The 21,423-nt window shown below is 39.3% G+C and overlaps 1 protein-coding gene across 1 annotated transcript in view; it reads right to left on the bottom strand.

Moving 5' to 3' along the window:
- myo6a (myosin VIa) overlaps window positions 1-21,423 on the bottom strand; it is a 170,516-nt gene that overhangs the window by 28,422 nt on the left and 120,671 nt on the right. Inside the window, exons 24-30 of the mRNA XM_044329994.1 lie at window positions 19,964-20,054; window positions 15,872-16,022; window positions 13,603-13,811; window positions 10,075-10,153; window positions 5,229-5,389; window positions 3,303-3,341; window positions 2,074-2,109 (exon numbers count right to left, since the gene is read on the bottom strand). Coding sequence (XP_044185929.1) covers window positions 2,074-2,109; window positions 3,303-3,341; window positions 5,229-5,389; window positions 10,075-10,153; window positions 13,603-13,811; window positions 15,872-16,022; window positions 19,964-20,054 — 766 coding nt within the window. The remainder of the gene's footprint in view (window positions 1-2,073; window positions 2,110-3,302; window positions 3,342-5,228; window positions 5,390-10,074; window positions 10,154-13,602; window positions 13,812-15,871; window positions 16,023-19,963; window positions 20,055-21,423) is intronic.

Here is a 21,423-nt window from a genome sequence, read left to right as displayed (position 1 = left end):
AAAACCTTTCCTAAACTTAACCCTGAATGAAAAAAGAACGTTGCACTTTGTAGACTGGAAAAAACATTGCCAGTGCACATAATCCTCACACTAATGAACAGACTGTAAACCCCTGAGGCAATTTTCAATTTGTAATTTTAAGTGATATTGGGCTATATAAATAAAATTACTTTACAGCAATCACATTACGTTTCCTCCAAAATGTATGCAGGAAAACCATTTTAGTAGTATCTAAGCATCACTTGTAGGGTTGCAAAGAAAATAACAAAAACGCTAAATAGAAGTGGAGCGAGTGAAGCAGGGAACGGAAATGAGGTTTGAAGGAGGGAGGTGAAAGAAGACAGGGGAGAGGTCATCTGTGTGAATGTGCAGATTGTCTCTGTTTCTAGTTTAAGTGTTCATGTTCCTCCTCGTTTCTGATTTACTTCAGACATCAGGACTTAAGGTTAAGATTACATTTGTTTCTTAATGCTAACACTAACTCCACCGATTTTCTACCTCAACGTGTTTCCAGGTGTCCAGAAGGAGCTGTGTGAAATTGGTTGGGGCTTGATAATGCTAATGCTAATTTTAGTTAGCAAAAAACAGGCTTAAAACATAATGTACTTAATGAAAAAAACTGAACAGCTGACTCTTTGGAGGACCGAACGCTGAGCAAGACTTTTTTTAGGCGACCAAAATGTTACAATTAACTTTCATGGACTGAAAACATAATGTGAAATAGTGACAGCTATATACCTATACGCCTATACTCTTATTCTAATCTGGGGTTATGATAAATAATGTACGTAACCAACATTAAACAATCACAATGTAGGCACCCCCTAAAGCATACCCTGCTTTATCTATTTTACTCTGAATGGGACCATATTTTACCAAATGAACATCATCCTGTATTGAAGAAGACTTGATACTAGCAATTGAGACCATTAACTCATTAGGGAAATGTTTACTGAGGTAATAAATCAAGTGAGAAGTAGTCACATTTTCTCATAGACTTCTATACAATCGGACTTCTTTTTGCAACCAGTGGAGTCGCCCCCTGCTGGCCATTAGAAAGAATGCAGGTTTAAGGCACTTTCTCTTTGGCTTCACTTTTCAGACCTGGAGCTACCCGCTTGGGCTGAAAACTGCAAGTTTAAAAGTAAAAAAATCATCTGGGGTTGTGGGGTTAGAAAGAGGTGAGGTTAACAGACCTGTGTGGTCTGCTCCTCCTCTCTGCTGGAAGCTGGCAGCTCTAGGCTACATTAGCTGCTATTAGTATTAAACACACCTGAATCTGTACAGTTGAGTGAACTGAGTCGAGTTGAATTGTTGGTAACGTAGGATGTTCTCCATCTTGGATTCTCCTGTCTGCATGTCTTAGAAGATTTTCAGTCTTTCAGGTAGTAAAATATCTACTTAATAAGAACTTAAGTAACTTTATTCTTGAGGATGTTTTACCGCTTGCCTCATCACCACAGCTGCCTTTGACTTCTGGACTTTCTGCATGAAAACTACACCACAGTTTGTAGGTTAAAAAAGTTGAAAATACCGTAGTGACATTAATAATGACTAACTTCACAGAGAGCAAAACATTTTAGAGAAGAAGAGGACTGTGGATTGTAACCACCTGGTGCATAAAGTGCTACGATGCACCACTCTAGCATCCTCTGAGTGCCTAATAGTGTAATGTGGCCACTACTACAGCTGACTCATGACGTGAAGCATCAATTTCAACTTTCAAAGTGACTTTGTATGTGGGTCGCTTCAGGCTAAGTGCAGAGAGAAGTGCGATGGAGGCTGCTGGGCAGAGGCCTACGAACCGATGCTCCGCCACGCGAATGTTGGCACCAGTGACTACACAGTACTTTAACAGTCCTGAATGCTTCTCTGAACTGGTTTAACCTTTCTGTGCTCATGGTCCCAAGAAAAAACAGATGGTGGAAATCATTCTGCACCTACAGCAGAATGCGTTTGACTTATGCACCTTCCTTAATTGTACCTTAAACAGAACAAGTCCTGCAAATCTACATCTAGCTTCACACAGTGTCCTAGAGGTGTTTGGTGTGTTGGTTTTCAGGGGTAACCTACATGGTCAAGCTCTTGAGCTGTGTGGTTCCAGCAGCACTGTAAACAGAGGATTATAGGATTATAAGATGGAGCAGCTCTGCACAATATAACAAACCAATCAGGAAAGGGAAAGGTGATTCCTTTTCCCTCTGACTCATCAAGAAGTGATTCTCCTTCCAAACTCTGATCAGAGGACAGAGTCCGAATTCATCAAACTTCTGAAAGTCACATTTTGCACTTCAAGGAAAAGTCTGTTGAGATTCTATATTTCCAGTATAGTCAATGAATCTCATGAAACGACCAAAAACAATTAATTGATCTACAAACAAATATTGTCTGTGTGTGTCCAAAGCCTAATATATCTTATTCATCTTGTAGTCCAAAAACAATCTTTAATGAGTTACTGCTGCACTGGGTGACACGTTCCTTCATTATGAAGAGTTTGGACATCTTTGTTTAGAAACGGCTCCAAAGACTAATAACAGTGACCATGTTTTCAGTCTCTGGAGAGTAGTTCTGTGTACCATGGCAAATACCACTGAGCATGTGTGTAAACATAGTTCTGTTTACAGCTTTGCTAGCTTGTTGTGCTACATATCACAACCTTGACTGTACTACATAGTAAATCTCTCAAGAAAACGTCAGTACAAAGTTAAGAGGTTGCACACTCTCAGTGGCGTCTGCCTTACACAGAACTACTCTCCTGATACTGAAAACGTGATCGCTGTTATTAGTCTTTGGAGTAACTGACATGTTTTTAAAAGTTTTTAGACAACAATGGAGGTCTTCGGCACAGAGGAATAAGATATATCAGGCAAACAATAGTGGATCAATTCATTGTTGGTTTGGCTCTGCACACAAGATTTGTTGACAATAAGAAAAAATAGAAAATCGGCCGAATTATTCTTTAAGTGCAACATTCAGAAGTTTGATAATATGGGTTTCACGTTTCACTAAATCACGTTTCTAGTATGTGAAAAATTAAAACATATTAATTTGGTCAAATCTGGACAAAAAAAGTCCTATGTAAAAAATCAGAAAAAAATTAATAATAAATAAATAAATAATAAGTGCCTTCTATGAAACTTGTGCCACTGTTAGTTAGAATGAATTTCTTAAAGTTAAGAGATCAGGGGTCTGTGCTCGGCTGACAGATTGTTACAGCATGCAGGGGTTGGTTACGGTTTAAATAGTCAAAAGGCAGGTGGGGTTGGGGGATTAAATTAAAGGGTTAAATCGCCGGGTCTTACGCTGCTCTCTCTGGGGACGATGGAACTGAGGAGCCGTTACTGGGAGAGGAAAGAAAACAAAGAAGAAGAAAATGGTTAAACACAGGAAGGATCCTTTTGGAGATGATGGCGTCTCCAGCAAACGCAGCACAGGAGGAATCTTAAAATCAGTTTCTGTCCTGCAAAAACTCGTCAAGAAGTTCAGTGAACAGCAAAGAGTCAAACAGAAACAAAACATCAAACAGTGAAACTGAGAAATAGGAAATCTAACTTATTTGACCTTTCTAGTTGTCCAAGATCCATTATTAATCATGACTGATGGAAACACATTGGACAGTGAGGTGCATTTATAAAGCAAAACAAGTTAAGATCAAATCCTAAATGTTCTCATTGCAGAGGATCAGCCATGATGTGTTTTAAACTTTATCATTATCATGTGATAATTAATTTAAAGGTTCATGTTTGATATTCAAACAGTTTTGTCTTGTCAAGCTCATGGAGGTCTCAGTGAAATCTTGTAAAAAACAGTTTACAAATCCAGAATAGAAGTTGAAAATACCTGCTTCTGGAAACTGTGCGACCCTGTTCAGTGGTTTCACAAACTTTTTAGCTTGTGAGCTCTTCAAATTATTATTTATTATAGGAGTAAATCTAACAATTATTTCCAAGTTTTCTCAATTAATCGTTGAAAAATATAATTTTTTTTATATATGAAATATAAAAAAAATGGTGATTCATAATTTCTGAGATCCCACAATGATGTCTTTAGTTGGCTTGTTTTCTCTGACTAACAGTCCAAAACCTTAAGATATTCAATTTACTGTCAAATATGACAAAGAAAATCAACACATCCTCACATTGGAGAATCTGAAATCAAAGAATGTTTAGAATCTTTGTTTGATAAATGATTGAAAAGACTGATAAGTTTATTGCGATAGACTACCCAATTAATCACCTAATTGTTGCAGCTCTAATTTATTTAATTGATACCTTACTTACTACCTTAAATATAAAACATGATTTCTAAAAAAACCTTTTTTTTCCCATTTAGCAGAAGAAGTTGTGAAATGTTTTCTAAACACAAGCAGCAACACTTTACTACCATTTGAGTTTAATTTTCACATGTTGGACCATCGCTTCTATCTGCTATGATAGCATTGTATCAGCCAAACTAACAGCTGAGATCTCAGAAAGCTGAAAAAACGGGTCCAAGAAACACAAGCAGATGAGTTATAAACAAACCGACAGTTTATCCCATTTATCTAAACCACTTTACTTGGAGGTGAATTCAACAGTGAGCACCTGAAATGTCGATAATCCCTAATCGTACTGGAAAACTGTGTGCACGACTTTGATAAGTACGGTGGGTCAAAGTGGGTGTTTGCTGTGATGGATGTTTAAAATGGACAGGATGGGTCATAATCTTACTAGAGACTTTTGTTTTCTCTTCCAAATAAATTTGATTAATCCAGAGGTTTTACAAACTATCTGACTATACGTGTTTGTTGCCCCGTTGGTTTCCCAAGAGCAATTACTTCAGTGAATACTACAGTATGTTATCATAACCAATAAAACCGAAAGCCACAGAAATAAAACCCAAGTTGTAATACACCAGTTTTACTTTAAACGGTTTCGTTTCACTATTTTTTAGAGACCCGAGGGAGTAGAAATATGAAGTACTTCATTAGAGAAAAGCCGATTTGACATAGTTTTGTGTAGCGGAGATCTGCAGTTTCTGTCTCGCTGTGCTACCGTGCTAATAATGCTGAGACACCAACATGTTATATTGGGCACGAATAACTTCTCAGTACAGTAATTTTATAGGTTAAACACATTTTGTGCCTGAGCGTCCTCCAGACCTCCATGAGCTCGAGGAGACTGAAGACTTTCTGTGAGACATGGACGATGTTCCAGTGTCATATAAACCTGGTGTCTGTGTCTCGTTACCTGCGCAGGCCCATGTCGTTCTGCACCTCATCGGGGATGAGCTCCGCCTCGCTCTGGGCGATCCTCAGCGCCAGCTCCCGGTCCCTCCTCTCCTGCTCCAGGACGGTCTGCCGAGACGCCTCCTCCTCCCGCTCCGCCTGCAGCTGCAGCTCCATCTCCATCTGTACACAAACAAACATCAACAAACACATGATCATTTACTTTTCTACCAATACTGTCTGCTGCTGTTAACATACGTCCATGTGTAGAAGTGCTGCAGTTAACTACCAATTCAAGAGTTTTACTCCTCAGAGTTTTACTCCATCGGCAGGAGAAAGATGTCTGCCTGATTCACTACAGACAGCACCTCATGCTGCATTCACTGAAAAGACTCAGCTCAGGATATTAGAAACTTTCTTTTTAAGTATATTTTCCAATTCTGTCAGGACTACAGTAGTGTCGTTTTACAGGGCAGCAGTTTTTATGTGCAGTTGTCACCTTACAAGGAGACATTTTGCAGCTGAAAACTGTGCTGTCCCTGAAATGCTTGTTTAGAAAATTAGACACCGTTTTATTTTCCTGTTATTTTTATTAAAATAACAGGATGCTTCTGTCCATTCCAGTGAAAGTTGCTCACATATGCCATAAATGTTTCATAAGATTCTTCAAGGTTCCATGTTTTGGGGCCTGAGGAGCATTAGAGTCAGCTGAGAGCCACACAGGTCAAAGTTGCTGAGCTTCAAAAGGCAAAACTGTGCAGTAACTGCCTTTTTGGGCTGCTGTTGTTTTCTTAAGGGGGACATATAATGCTTTTTGTGATTTTCTGTCATTTATATGCTGTTATAATGTTGCATAATCTATGCTAGACATGGTCAAAGTGGCAAAAACAATATGAGGACGTCACTCATTCTTCACTAATTTCTGATATTTTAGAGACTAAACAATTAGTTGATTAATCTTAAAAACTGACAAATTGCAGCCTGAGATTTATGGATACACTCCTATTACTGCAAAGACTCAATATCTGTTCATTCATGTGCACTAGAAGGAGCTAACTGTAAAGATGCAGGATCAGTCGACACGGCCACTTGTTAGCATTCATAAAAGCAGGAAACCCCAAATCGATGCACGGGCATGAACATCCTTCAACCTTCTCACATACAGAGCAGGTCAGGAGCTGCAGCCGGAGGGGGAAACTTAATCTCTTCTGTCGTGCTCATTAAAGAAGCAGTGAGGGACACCGAGTGAAGAGAGGGCTAAACTGCAAGATTAATGCTCCTGTTTCCACCTTTCTTCATCAAATGACATTCAATATGTCAAATGGCTCCTTGACCGACTCAGGAAGGGCAAAAGGAACTCAAGTTTTCAGTTTATCTTACTTTAAAACACTGAGGATACTGAGAGATTTTTACAAATATATTCACATTTTAAACACGTACACTTTTCCTGTTCTTCACTTTACAGTCTCCGTTCTTAGCCCTTAACCTTTAAAGTTTAACTATGAACTTGAAATATAAACTATAATGATGCATATTTTTTGCATTTTTTATGGGAGGATAAAACTGGTTTTGGACGTATCTGTGATCTTAAGTTTCACGCCTCTGAGTGGGCGTTTCTCACGGCAACATGACTGACAACTGAGAGCCGGCGTTGCAAGGAGACATCTGTGGTATGTTACTGTTTATATTTTCCTGGCTGGACTACTGCGATTGCCTTTTTGTTAAGTTTTAATATTTTTTCAGTCGAGAAAGTAACCATTAAGATTTCCAATATGTCAGTTTATCTAAATTATACCTATTTGGAAATTTGCTGCGATGTTTTCGGATGTCACATGACTCTCCTAGTAGTACATACACTGCTTTCAATGATAAAAAGCGTCTGTATTAGGATTCATATAGGTGATTCTGGACCTGGTATTACATTCTATCAGATCAGAACCTAGTTTCTTTCAAAAGTTTTTCAAAATTTAACCATGACCATGATCTCTGATTGCTCTGCCATCTTTGCTGTAGTTCAAACATCACTTTAATAACGTCTCACTGTCCTACAGGGTGACAGCGTGTGCAAAGTTACGGATATCATCTTTAATTTTACACCTACAATCATTTATTTCCAGGAAATGTCCCCTCTAGATGCTTATCATCGTTTATTGGGTCTGACAGTATGGATGAAAAGAGGAATAAAACTTCTACATTTCACAGTATGACTGATGTCACCTCCTCTCCTTAAATTCAGAGCCCAGTTCTGCAGTGGGAGTCATCAATATTCAGAAAAGAGCAAACGTGCTTAGAAGCCCAACGACTCTGAGCTGGTGGAAGTGGAGGAGATTTGTGGGTAACCCGGCCTGGGGCTCCAGGTCCCCGGCCAGGAGCTTTGATCTGAACGGACACCGCTTGCCGCTAAAAATCACCACTTGATCCAGGCCGGGTCGACGCCCTGAGGGAACTAGAGGAACCAGCCGCCATGGCAACAGATGAGCCAGACGGAGACATGCTGGATGATAAACATAAAACCCCATGAACTTTAAAACCCTCTATCTCTGTCACACACACACTAACACACACAAACACACACAAAGCAATGTGTTGGCATTTGTACAACAGTAAGACTGATGCATCTGCTGCTCATGTATAAACATGTAGATGTAGAATAGAACACAAGCTTCTTTGCATTAAACAAAACAAAACAAAAAAAAAGCAAAGATATGTCCAAACAAATATTGACACTAATCTTCCATTTACTCTCTAAATGCTCTTAGTGAAGCATCATCTGTAATTGCTCTTTTATTATAGCTGTTTTGTGATTTGTTAATTTAGTTTTTCTGCTATCAGTTTACCAGTTCCTCTTTGCATTTTCATTTTGCACATAAAAAACATAAAACCTTACACCCCCAATTCAGAGGAGGAAAGACTCCACAGAAATAATAAAATTAATAGGGTTGTAGTCTGCTGGTCGACTGGTCGATTAGTTGGTCGATATGCTCTCGTCCGAAATTCTCATTGGTCGAATAATCTCCGTGTTATTTTCAGTGCTACATCAACAGCCTCAGGATTAATCCATTATGTTCTGCGGCGGGAGGGACAGACTAACAAATCACCTGTGAAAACAACGGGGGTGTATTCAAAACACCCCCGTTGTTTTCACAACTTTGAACTCGCCCAACCTAATGGAGACTGCTGGGTCTAACTGTACTCAACGTTTACTGAATCTGTGTTTCTCCATAGTGATAACAACGAGAACCCCCGCCAGGCCAAAAAAAAATATTTTTAATATTTGATATATTTTTAATAGCGTTTGGGAGTCTCTGTGCAGCGCTGTTCCGGTACTCAACCCCTGTCGTTGCCTGGGAAACTATTGGTAGCGTAACTCCGTTAAGGAATACGTCATTGCGTAGTATGTTTCCGTAGCGAGTGGGAAAGAGCGAGTGACGGTGGATGCGAGCGGGGCAGAGGAAAAGGTAAGTAGTAAGTTGTCAGTCTGGCAGTAAATGTACAGTACAGACTACAGTGAGTCAGTTAATAAATGCTAAAAAGTCACGTCTGTTGTTTCCCCAAATGCTGGAAAAGTTGAAGGAGGTTAGCTCCAAAGTTAGCAACAATGGGTTAGCCTAACCTGAAGACACAAAACAAAGAAATACAGAACAGAGAAATGTGTCGCTGCCGAGTTTACTGTGCACTAATGACATATTAAGTGTAATAAGTGAAAGAGTTTCGGGCAGAAGACGCCCTCATATCAGATTTGTCATTATACAGAACATCTGATAAAACTTCAGCTCTATTTGCAATAAAAGGACCTTGTGTAAGCAGTGACTCACCTGTTATATAATATTACACAGCATAATGAAATTTGCTGAAATCACAGGTGCCATCATCACTTCCTGACTCAACACAATTTGAAACTCACACCAAAAACCAAACACCTCACTGCACGGATCCATTACCGCCTCCGTTTTTCATCACAATCGGAAAGATTGGAAATTTAATCTAAATGAAGAATAACATCAAACAAAACCAAGAGTTTGATTCTTTCTTAATTAGTATCATCAAAGGGCCTTTTTTCTTTACCAAAGGATGATGATTTTACTTAAAAGTTTTAAATCTCTAGATATGTGCAGATAATATTCCCCAGTTGAAACACAGACTGTAAAAATCCACCAGTGGGACTTTGGGTCATTTCTTGCAGTAAATGATGTGAATAAGAAGCGTTGTGGTATCTCTGCCTTTGTGTCCCCACAGATTTGTCTTGCGGGACGACGCAGTCGAAGCCTCTGAAATCCCTCCTGCGCAGCTCCACTTTTCTCTAATCCATTTCTAGCCGTTCTGGCAGGAACATGGCCACACTTTATCTCTCTCCATCACACGCTCTAATGGCCCTCTCTGTCTCTGCGTGTCTCCCTGTGTGTGTGCGCGTCTTGTTATGCTATCTTTGTGAGGACATTTCCTGCCATCATGAGTCTAGTTTTGGGGTAATTCAGGGTCTGTGTTAGGTTAAAGTCGGAGTAAAGATTAAATATAAATTACAGTAATGCAGATATGAACTATTAGACAGTAATTTTCTATAATTACAGTGTAATTTTTGCTAATTTCTGCTCAAGTATCAAGAAAATCAATATAAATATGAAACTCCCTGCAATAAAATGTCCTGCATATAAGGACATTTTATCGCCCCAGTGTTCTGAACTCTTATACTAGAAAATTACAGGTTTTGAAGAGTGTTCAGTTTGTTATTTTGCACCTTTGTACTGAACACAGAAGTACAAATCCATCCAGGAAACCACCTCCAAAAAGCTACTGCGGTAAAACAAACAAAGGCCAACGGAGGTTTTCTGTCTGTTGGACGCCTGCAGCAACAGAGACACAACACCCACCTGAATCCTCCTCTCCTCCTCCTCCCTCTTCTTCCTCTCCTCCTCTTCCTGCTTCCTCTTCAGCTCCATCTCTGCTTTCCTGGTGGAGGGGGATGAGAGGAAGACAAATGTAAGCAGACGGATGGAAAGATAAAAAAGAAATCAGACAGAGGCATTGATTATGAGGGAAGAGACGTATAATGAAGCGGTGAGGGAGGAAAAAATTGAAAAAACAAGACAAAAGCAGACAGACGGAGGCAGAAAGAAACACAGAGTGAGGGGAATACAGTCTGATTAGTAAGGTGAATGTATGTGTTCATACTAATTGATACTGACGTCAGCCTTCTTCTCTGACTGTGAAAGTGAAAGTCTCAGCGTTTCCACATTAGTTTAATCACCTCGGGCGTTTCACAGAAATAACTTCACACTTCATAAAACTTAAAGTAAGTTAAAAAAGTTTAAACTTTCTCCACATCCAGCAGCATCATACATCCGACATTATCATTCATTTGGAGTCGTGTTTCTGTCCACCTGGTGAATGTAAGTCCAATATTCACTCTCTACAAGCTCTGTTTTTAGTCTCTATCAGCTCCTGAGGGAAATATCTGGCTCTTTAGCTGCTAAATGCTCCACCAGCACGTCTCTAACTTTGTCTGTCAGCTGTTTTCTTGTGGTGTACAAAGGATGGACAAGACAGTAAATGTGCCATAAAACCAAAACTATGAGCTAAGAGGTTAAAATATTCCACTGAGTTGCAGAGTTGGTAATATTTCTGTTCTTTAAGTATGAGCGACATCTTTCACAACACATATCGTCATTTGATCCATTGTTTAAAGTCTTCTACACACAAAAAATGTGTTTTTCTCCTTGTTCCCAATCGTAGTTCAGTATTCAACTTACAGTAATCGAAGCGGTGCTGTTAAGGCTGTTAAAAAACAGCACCGATAGGAAGAGAGTAACACCTGCGTGCTTATTCCAAAACCACAATTTATATAATAAATTATATAATAATTATATAATACTTGTAGTGAGGGAATTTAATAAAGGTGTTAAGTGTTTTTTCCTTGTATGTGTTCACATGCTCGGCCAAAAAAAGCTGATTCTGATAGAACAAAAAAGTTGTAGCCGTGATAGTAGACGATGCTTAAAAGTCTAAGAGATCTTCCCACGAGAGCTGAATCATACAAAAAAGAAACATCCTCTTGTGTTTGTTTCGGTTGCTCTTAAACTGCTGTTTATTTTCTCTCGCTTTGCCTTTTTTATTTTTGTTCTGTGCTCACAGGAAAACTATCAGATCACTACAGCTCTGACATTTGCACTCCTACGGTACCGGCTGCTTGTTCTCTCCGGTCATCTAGGAATTTGAAGGTTATTCTGCTGCCGCTCTACATAGAAACATCCGTGGATACCCAAAAAAGAGAAGGGAAAACATCACACTCTGTAGTCACGATGTTTGAGGAGTTTAGAGCCTCAGAAGTGAAGTCTGCTGGGAGATGCTTTCATTGACAGACAGGCTTTAATGCGTCTTTATGAATAATGTTTGGATTCACATGATGCTGTGATGAAATGGGAAATCCTATAAAACGAGGCATTTTCCAGGGTCGGTGACTTCATCCGATGCAGCCGACACCGTCCCACCGTCATGACCTTCAGAGAAAGTGGGCCATAAAATTTAGGCTGTCCTCTCTAATGTCTCATATTAGCGGGTAGTGGTTTGTGACGAACACGGTGGCCCCCATCAGTCCTTCTAAAAGACCTTCCCTACCGTTGAAGTAGGGGGAGGAGGGATTATGGGGTTAAACCTGAGTGAAGAACACGTCTGTCACAATCTGAGCAGGAAAAGGAAATTTTCGGTGTAACTGTGTGCATCGCTTGATGGGATTCAGAACCTCACCGGTCACTTACACGTCTTCATTTAGGAAATAGAACATGTCACAGATAGCTGGTTACCTGAGAAGAGTGTAGCAGACTGAATAAAAATAGAAGACATCTTGAAAAGGTTTCTCAGTGATCCTACAGCCCTGCACACACATAAACGGATGTGGAAGCTGTCCGGGTTTCATTTTTCAAGCTAGATCTGACTTTTCAGCCGATATAAAGTAATAGTTAACAAAGAATAAACTGACTACATGCTATGTAAAAAATATCAAGTTATATGCTACCACATGTGAGTCATAGTCTCGATCTCTAAATCCAGACCCTCTAATAAGTATGCTGCTGGTCATTTTGGAAATTATTGCTCTGTTAATAAGATTTGAAGACTTATAGCTTTGATGTCTGCCATGTGGGTGTTGATTGACAGCTGTGATTGACAGTTGAAGAGAATCTTTCTCTGTGATTTATTACAGAGAGAGAAAACTAAAAGGAGAATGAATATAGTGGACACAAACACCACTCTAACGTGATGATCATGTTCTGGTACTATTTGATAATATTTAAGCCGTAAAAACTTTATAGATTGAATCTGCGCTTTTCAAGCTGTTGTGTACCTTTTCCTCTGAGCAGCCAGAAAAAAAAATGAATTGATGCAGCTTTAAAGAGTAACTTTACACCCCCCGTCTGACACCTGGGGGTTAAACAGACTGAACCAGAGAGGGCAATAAAACACAGCTTCTCAGCCTGGTGTTAAAGCTGTGGTTCCTTTTATAGACGGGTCCAAAAAAAAACCTTAATTGAAGTGAGTGGGAAAGACCCTGAAGCTCTAAAAACACAAAGTCAATAAAAAGACTTTTATTAACAAGGAGTTTAGATCTAATTGCTAATATGTTAAGTTATGTATGTTTAAAAGAGACAGAGATATTTAAAGAGATGGATTTGTTTGCTTTACTGACAGCCTGAAATTTGGATTTTTAGCTGCAGTAATGGACTGAATTGACAGCAAGTGGGTTTATGGGTGTGAAGGTCTAGAAACAGCAGGGTAACTCCTGAACACCTGAATTAATATTCAACAAAGATTTGAGCTGTCTCGTTCAGCATCAGACCAAATGAGGTTGGTAAAAGTTTTCTTTCACGTCGCCATGTCAGAGGTGCATCATTCAAACACCAAATTTGTTTCACATCAGACTTTTCCAACACAGAAATTAAAATTGAACAGAAACTCTTCCTCTCAGAGCTGCGTGACCCTCGACATCCTTACTATTGTTCTCCTGTAATGACAGAAACCTGTGAACTGAACTATTATTGCTGCCGCACTCCTAAATCACCCTGGGCGAGAGCGTTAGCTAAATACAGAAAATGTAACAAAGCAACAACTCAGCTTGAAAACACTTTATGGCTTCTATAAAAAAAAAAAAAAATCCGTTTGGAGCAGCAATCTCATTACGTAAATCCCTACTGGCACCTTTAAAAACATGTGGACACTGAGTGGATTTGTCCACTGCAGCGTTTTTAAATGAAAAGTAGCTTTCGCTGGGTCGTAACACGTCGACTCCGACAAGTGCCTCTTAATTTTTTTTGTACGTGATAGCAAAACAAAAATGTTTCATCAGAGCCTCGGTTAAGTGCCTAAAAAAAAAAAAAGTACTCCAACCTCAACCCCCTCCCACTTACAGACGCCTATCCTCCTCCTCCTGCTTGCGGCGCTGCTCTTCCTCCTCCCTCCTCTTCCTCTCCTTCTCCATCTCCTCCTGGATGCGTCGCAGCCGTTCCCGCTCCTCCTCCTCCTTCTTCTTGTTCTGCATGGCGGTCAGCAGCTGCTCCGAGCGGATCACCAGAGCCTGGTAGTCGTGGTCGATGTCGATCCGTGAGATGATGGTGTTCTGACGGACGGACAACAGAGAAATTCATTTATTGTCATGTTTCTGGATCTTTTTTTCAGTTTCATGTTCATCCTGGATTTCTGTTTTATGTGTCAGTTATTTCTGTTTTTCCTAAATCAGAATAATGTGTCGTTTTTAAATGTGTTTTCCTACAAAGAAACAAGAAACCAAAACCAAACAAACATAACAAAAAAGAAAAGAATAATAATCTTCCTCTGTGGACTATTTAACTTCACTTGTCAGAAACGGACAGCTTGATAAACACAGTTTCTATCTTTTTCTCTCGCTCTCTGTTTTATCTTAATCAATCATAACACAACAAACTGTAGCCCGGACCAGTTCTGAACATTCGGATGTTTCTGGCTACAGCTGGAGATTTTTGAAACTATAATATATCACACTTGTTAATATCCTGTTCTGATGTGATTGATAACATTGGCCAAATTCCTGAAAAACACCCATAGCAACCACCTAGCAACCTACTCCCAACACCTGCCCTTTACACTACCGTATATGGCCAAAACTATATGGACGATAGCTTAAGTAATAAATCAATCAACAATAATTAACTGGAAAATATTTTGATAAAATTCACCAGTTATGCCTCTCAAAAAGTCAATATTTGTTGATTTTCTGACTATTCCAGGGAAGTAAACAGAATATCTTTGGATTTTGGACTGCTGATTGACAAAATATAACATTTTATGGACCAAATTATTGATTAACCAATTATGAAACTAATCATTAGTTGCAGCCCTTATGTAGACATATAATTTAGTATACTTATGGTCTGGCTGTGGCCTGTTTTTCATGGTTTGCTCCCTTTAGTTCCTATGAAGGGAAATCTTAACGCCAGCACATAGATACCACCTAGAAACACCTTAGCAACCATTAGTGTTTTGCTTCACCCTAACAAATGTTTTGTTTCAAACACAAGTAAAATCTTCTTCAGCAAGTTTATTTCCTGTTTTTCAAAAGACAAAAACACCCTAAATACCTGAGTTTACATTATCGAGAAAAATCAGGTGATATGGTTGTTAATTACATCTGTTTATGCATAGTTAACTGTACATAAGTATACATACAACCCATCAAAGTTAATTTGACAGCATATATAATCCTAAAAATCTTCACGGAAGTTCTTCACTGTGATTAAGGGGACGTCAGAGCTGCAGACACAAACATCAGACTTTAACATCTCAGCTGGTCCTCGCAGAAGCTTAAAAAAACCCTTTGAGAGCATCAGGTTCCTCTCAGTTCACCGTCACCGTGTTCTCAGGCGTCGTCAGAGCACTGAAACCGACGGCTGGAACAGACACGCGGGGCGACGGTGTAAACCTGAGGAGGGAAACGTGTTACCGTCTCGCAGCGGATGAATATTCATACGCATCTGCTGTCACCGCAACCTTTTTTCCTGAGACTGCCAGATACTCCACACAACAAAGCTGCAGGGTGGAGTTTGATGTGACGGGAGAGCCTCACTCACAGTCCCTGAGACCAGTCCTTCTAATACCGACATTTACTGAGGCGAGACCTCAAACCTCAATCGTTCCTCTCCGGTAAGAAAGTGGGAATTATGGAAATCAAAAGAAAAATAATCTACTATAGGACATTAAAGATTCATGACATTCATAGCGAAGATTATCTCAAAAGAGGGCGGACTTAAAGTCAGAGGAAGCACACGATTTAATCCAGTTCAACAGCAAATATTATGATAATGAGAAGTGAAGAATCCTGACCATCTATCAGTTTGGGTGAATATCTCTGAATCATACACTCATAACGTCAAAAATCTTGGACTGAAATCCATCTATCTTCTTATCTATCAGCATGAGAAGTTATATAAACTGTATCTAAATGTTTAAAAAATTGCTGTCCATCATTCCTCAAGTGTAGGTGGTACGTTTGTCATAATGGTGGATATTCTATTTTTGAAGCTAAAGTCTTCCTGTGTATGTGTCTTTCAGAGCTTTTACTGAAGGATATGGCAGAATTTAGGCTTTATGTACAGTTCACGGTTGACTGCAGAGCTTCAATAGCAAACTGTCTGTCTAACCCACCTTGATTTTGACGATCAGGGCGTCAATGGCGCCGTCCAGGTCCTGGACCTGCTTGCTCATCTCCTGTTTGCCCTCCTTCAGCCCGGCCACCACCTCGTTGAAGCGGTCCATCCTCTTCTTCAGGTTACGCACCTTCACCAACCCGTCGATCCTAAAGCGCAAACACACAACACAGTGAGAGGAAATAACATTACAAGAGGTTTTTCAACTTGATTCCTACAGTTTGTTTCTAATGTTGGGTCAGTTAGTTTGGAAGTTTGAATTTTATTAACTCAAATTTAATTTTCTTTTTCCCTTTTCTCATTTGTAAATCAAATAAGAATAACTGGGAGCATTCCAGTAGCCAAATGGTTACTGCGCATGCCACATAACTACGCTGGTTCAGTTCCAGTCAGGTACCTTTGTTACATGTCATACCAACTTTCTCTCTCTCCCCTTGTTTCCTGTCTGTCTCTGTGCTGCCTGCTGTCCAATACAGCCAAAAATGCCACAAAAACAATCTTAAAAAAATAAATAAGCATAATTGCAAAAAAAAAAAAACAAGCCGGGAATTATTTGTCTGAAACTGGAAGTACATGCCGAGCTGGTAACAACACTGCGATGACTTATACAAATACTTGGGAACAATATTCTGACGTGGTTATACCGTAACATCCTGACCGATCCTGTCGCTGTGTCGTCATAATTAATGATAATTAATAATCACTCACAGCAGTGAACCAAGCATATACACAACATACTGTAGATACACAGCCATTTAACTAACTTGACTGTTACTGAAATTTAAGGGGAAAATAACAAACACTGGAGTTCATGAACAGGGAGGGAAATTGCACCAGCCAGCGGTTTTAATGCAGCTAATTTTGTTTATGGGTAATAAGTTCACCTACCAGTCACTTAATCAGGCAATAAAGCTTCATTCATTTACTCTGCCTGCTCTGTTGTAGAGCTGACAAATGACTCGTATAATGATTTAAATTATGATTTTGGCTTCCTCGCTTAATTTAAACGTTTAAAAGTTTAAACGTTTAAAAGTTCCTGCTGTGGTACATTGAGTGAAGTGCTCGTGAATCAAAAGTAAACTGACGACTGAAGTCACAACTGAAGTTTATTTCAGCCACGCTCAGTTTAACCGGTGTAAGTTGCGGCTGCAGGCGAGAGATTTCAACGCTGAGCAAAATGATTGTGATCATTTAAGCGGTAATCCTGCTGTCCTGTTTATACTGCACTCTGCTGCAGAGGTGTGGACTGAAGTCATGTGACTTAAGCCGCAGACAGACGAGAATCAGCTGGTGCTTCGTGACTTCGCTTGAACTTCAGGCTTTTGACTCGGGATGGTTTGATATTCTCCCAAAGCTGAACAAAAAACTTATAGCGAATAAACTCTTCATTTTCCCGACAACAGTGACACTTTGAATCAATCAGACAACATCTGCTGTGAGATGAGGCAAACATCAGGCTTACAAATTAATCAACTAATTAATTAAATGATTGTAAGAGAAATAACACACCGAAGAACAACTGATCTACGGCTGCAACTAATGACTGTTTTCATTATCGATTAATCTGGCGCTTCTTTTCTAAATTTATTTGATTAGATGTTTAGTCCATGAAAAGTTGAAAGATGGAAAAAAAAAAGATATTGCATTTATAATTTCACAGAGGCCAAGATGTTGTCTTCAATTTGCTTGTTTTGTCTGTTTAACAGTCCAAAACATGAATATTTTTAATTTACTGTCACAGATGCCAAAGAAAAGTAGCAGCTCATCATTTGAGAATTAAAAACTTTTGGCATTTTTGCTTGAAAAATTATCAGATTATCACAACAGCTAATTGTTGCAGCTCCAACCTAATCATTTTACTTTGAGTTGTTATGAAATTATTTGAAAGGATTAAATACAACTAAAAAAACCTAATTATTTTTCTAAATGATAACATTTTAAATGAATAGGGAGTGAATAACGACTGCTTCAACACTCAAAACATAAAGTTTAGGTCTCAGACTTGGGTAGGAACTCGGCGGTCTTGACTTGAAACTTATCTGTGACTAACAAAACAATGAATTTTGTCCCAACTTTGCTCTGCTGAATGTAATTTGCCTTCTCATTTCATGTTTGTCACCCATGTTGCTGCTCACTAAATCTCAATCTCTGCCCAAACTCCGCCCCAGTCATTAATAAACCACCCAGCTCAGCTACCGTAATCACACACTCCACCTCATCAGCGGCACACTCCAACACAATCACACAGCCTATTAGTGCGACCCAGCAGGCTGCCAGATCAGACTGAAACCCCCCGCGGGGGAAAGAAAAAAAAAAAACAACACCCCCCCACCCCACCCCATCCCCTCTCAGTCGACAAATATTGGAGGTAATAAGCAGAGCTGCACGTGTTGCCACCCGACTGTCTGAGTAAATAAGTGTGTGTATGTGTGTGTGTGTGTGCCAGACAGACTGACACTGCTGAGCTGTGAAAGTGGCAGATAATGAAGAAGGAGAGGAGGAGAAAGATAAGGGCGATGGAGCGAGGGAGGAAGCGGAAAGAGCGAGGAGTGAAGAGAGGAAGAAGGAGATGAATGTAATGAGGAAGGGAAGGAAGGAAGCAGAAAAGGGAGGAGAGATAATGAGCAGAGAGAAGAGAGGATGAAAACCGAGTGAGAGGAAGATGAAGAGTTGAGGAATGACAAGCAAAGAGGAGGAAGGGAGGAGGAAGATATGACAAAGGCAGAGAATAGAAGGAGAAAGTGAAAGAAAACAGGAGAGGAGAAAGAAGGAGTAAAGAGAGGAGCAGGTGGAGAAAGGGATGGAAAAATGTAGGATCGGAGGAAGGAGAGAGTTGAGAGGGAAGAGGATAAGAAAGAAGAAGAGCATAGAGAGAAGATGGGAGAAGACAGGATGGAAGAGCAGAGAAGGGGGAGAAATGGATGGATAGTAAAAAGGTGGAAAGAGGGACAGAGTAGAGTTCAGCATCTGGACAGTTTTGTTTAACAGTTCAGGCTCAGGTAAGATCATTTTCAAGTGTTATTTAATAATCTCTCCCTCTCTCTGTCTCACTGACTCTCTGCCAATCATCTGCATCGATGCACGTCATGTGTTGCAGCAGATACACAATGCTCTCCAGGAAGCAGGAAGATAAACAGCATAGTCAAAGTGTTAGCTTTAGCCTGGCGATCTAGCGGTCAATAATGAATGAATTAGAGCAAAAACTTGCAAAAGGGGAGCTTTCTAAAATTAAAACCGCAACAATTAGTCAATTAATTGATTTTTTTGCCAACTATTAAATTAATTGCCAACTATTTTGAAAAATAGTTTGGGGAAAACTAGCTTCTCAAATGTGAGTATTTTCTGGTTTCTTGAGTCCTCTATGACAGTAAACTGAATGTCTTTGGGTTGTGGACAAAACAAGACGTTTGAAAACATAATTTTAGGCTTTGGGAAACACTGATTGACATTTTCTGACATTTTATGGACCAAACAACTACTTGATTCATCAAGAAAATAATCGACAGATTAATCAAATATGAGAATAATTGTTAGTTGCGGCCTTACTTAAAATCCTCAATGATTCAGAGAAGGCTGCTGCATTGTAGAAACATTCCGACCTCGTTGTGACAACAGATAAAAACCTCCAACCTTCCTCTACAACTCTTAAAGAGCATCTTGATCGCCTGCACAAGCTTCTAAACTGGATTATAACTGTTTGGATTGGTGACAAGTTCAGTTTGAAAGACGTTTAGAGTTAAATCTGGACAACATTCAGAAAAGACAAAGTTGATCTTCTAAGCGGTAAGGCAGATCATTTAGTATTTTAAGATACTGCAGGGTTACATGCTGGTAGTCAACTGCAGTGTGTGTATCACTACTAAACCTGGAGCTAATGGCTAATGGCTGGTAGAAGCTATAAAGCTGCATGTTTTGTATGAATGAAGGAAGGGAGGAGAAAGATGAAAGACTGAGAGGGATGGAAGACTGAGAAAGAGACATAAAGGAGGATGAAGAGATAAGAAAAGACAAAAATAGGGGCTGTAAGGATGAAGGGAGGGAAAGATAAGTGAGGTAGAAAGGAAGGAGGGAAGGAAGGAAGGAGACCCACCGAGGCTTGTGCTTCCTCTTGCAGAGCCACATCCGAACTGTCTTCTGCATCTTGATACAGGCGCTGGTCCGGTACAAGATCTTGTTCTTCACTGTGAGAGACAGAAAGAGAAAGAGAAAGAGAGAGAGAGAGAGGAGAAAAGAAAAATACAGTCAATATCCTGTGATTTTAACCTCTAAATGAGGTTAAATTGAACATTAATTTCATTAATTCATTCATCCTTTCTCTGACACTTAGTGTGATCACACTTACAGAAGGCTACCGTGTTGGTCACACAGCTTTTAAAACGGAGAAATTTTGTGGCAAATTAAATTAATTCCTATAAAATCCCTGCGCTTAGTGGAACTGCTTACAGGAGCAAAGAAAATCTTCAAGAATTTTTCCCGTTAGCATCCGAGCTAAGCTAACAACTTTGCTAACTAAACTTGTCAAATGATCGATGTTGTCTAAACCCAAGCAGTTGTATACGAATGTTACATGAATAGTTTAACCTGAGCAAAAGTTTGATTTAAATCAGAAACTATGTGATAGAAGAACAGGTAGAGAAGAGGAGGAATCTGAACAGATATTTAATGACGGTTATTGGTTGACAACCTGAGGAGGGAAAGTGCACGAATACACATTAGTGTATTTTTATGGAAGATCTTAAACGCCCAAATAAAACTAAATCAAACAATAAATTAAAATGAGATACAATTGTTATTGTATTTCCTTTTTACAATATGTATGCAGTTACTGTGTCATAATTAAATGAAAAACGTATGTTAAATGATGATTATTTAGCCTTTGGTCTTTAATAACTGAATAGATTGTTTTTCATTGTGACATGAATTTTTCATGCCGCATTAAAATTAAATCACAACTCAGTAAACAAAGTGAAGAGGTTGGATTGTAATAAACACAAATTGCTGTCATTAATTTTCATGAGGAGGTGCGGGGGAGCTTTTTCTTAGAAATTAGAGGCATCATCAGTGCCAGAATGGAAAATGATAAATTATCCGACCTCAGCGTTGGGGTGGGGTCGTGGGTGGGGCTTATCTGTGCTGACAAGATATGATGGCAGTCAGACAGACAACCTTTCACGTTAAAGCGGTTTCCATTTAATTATGACCCACTAAATGTGTACATAAAAAAGAAAAAATATATATAAAAATGTGTAATGTATTTCACTTTATTTCACTGTTTGATTTGTTTTTATTTAGACATTTTAAATCTTCCTTATATTTTGATAACATACAAGCCCATAATCTTAGAAGGTGTTTCATTTTTAGCCATCCACTTGACTGCGTGAGATTGGATTTTTCTAATATCACACTCAACCCATGGATGAAGCAATATTTGTTCTTTTTTAATATTACTTTTTTCCCCTGCATGCTCTACCAGTGGGTGTATTTTTATGCTGATATTAGTAACTTGAGAGTTTTTGATCATCTGCACTAAATGACACATTTTGGACAGTA

Source organism: Thunnus albacares, chromosome 16 (genome assembly GCF_914725855.1).
Source record: "Thunnus albacares chromosome 16, fThuAlb1.1, whole genome shotgun sequence".
Taxonomy (NCBI): Eukaryota; Metazoa; Chordata; class Actinopteri; order Scombriformes; family Scombridae; genus Thunnus; species Thunnus albacares.
This window is presented reverse-complemented; position numbering and strand designations above follow the sequence as displayed.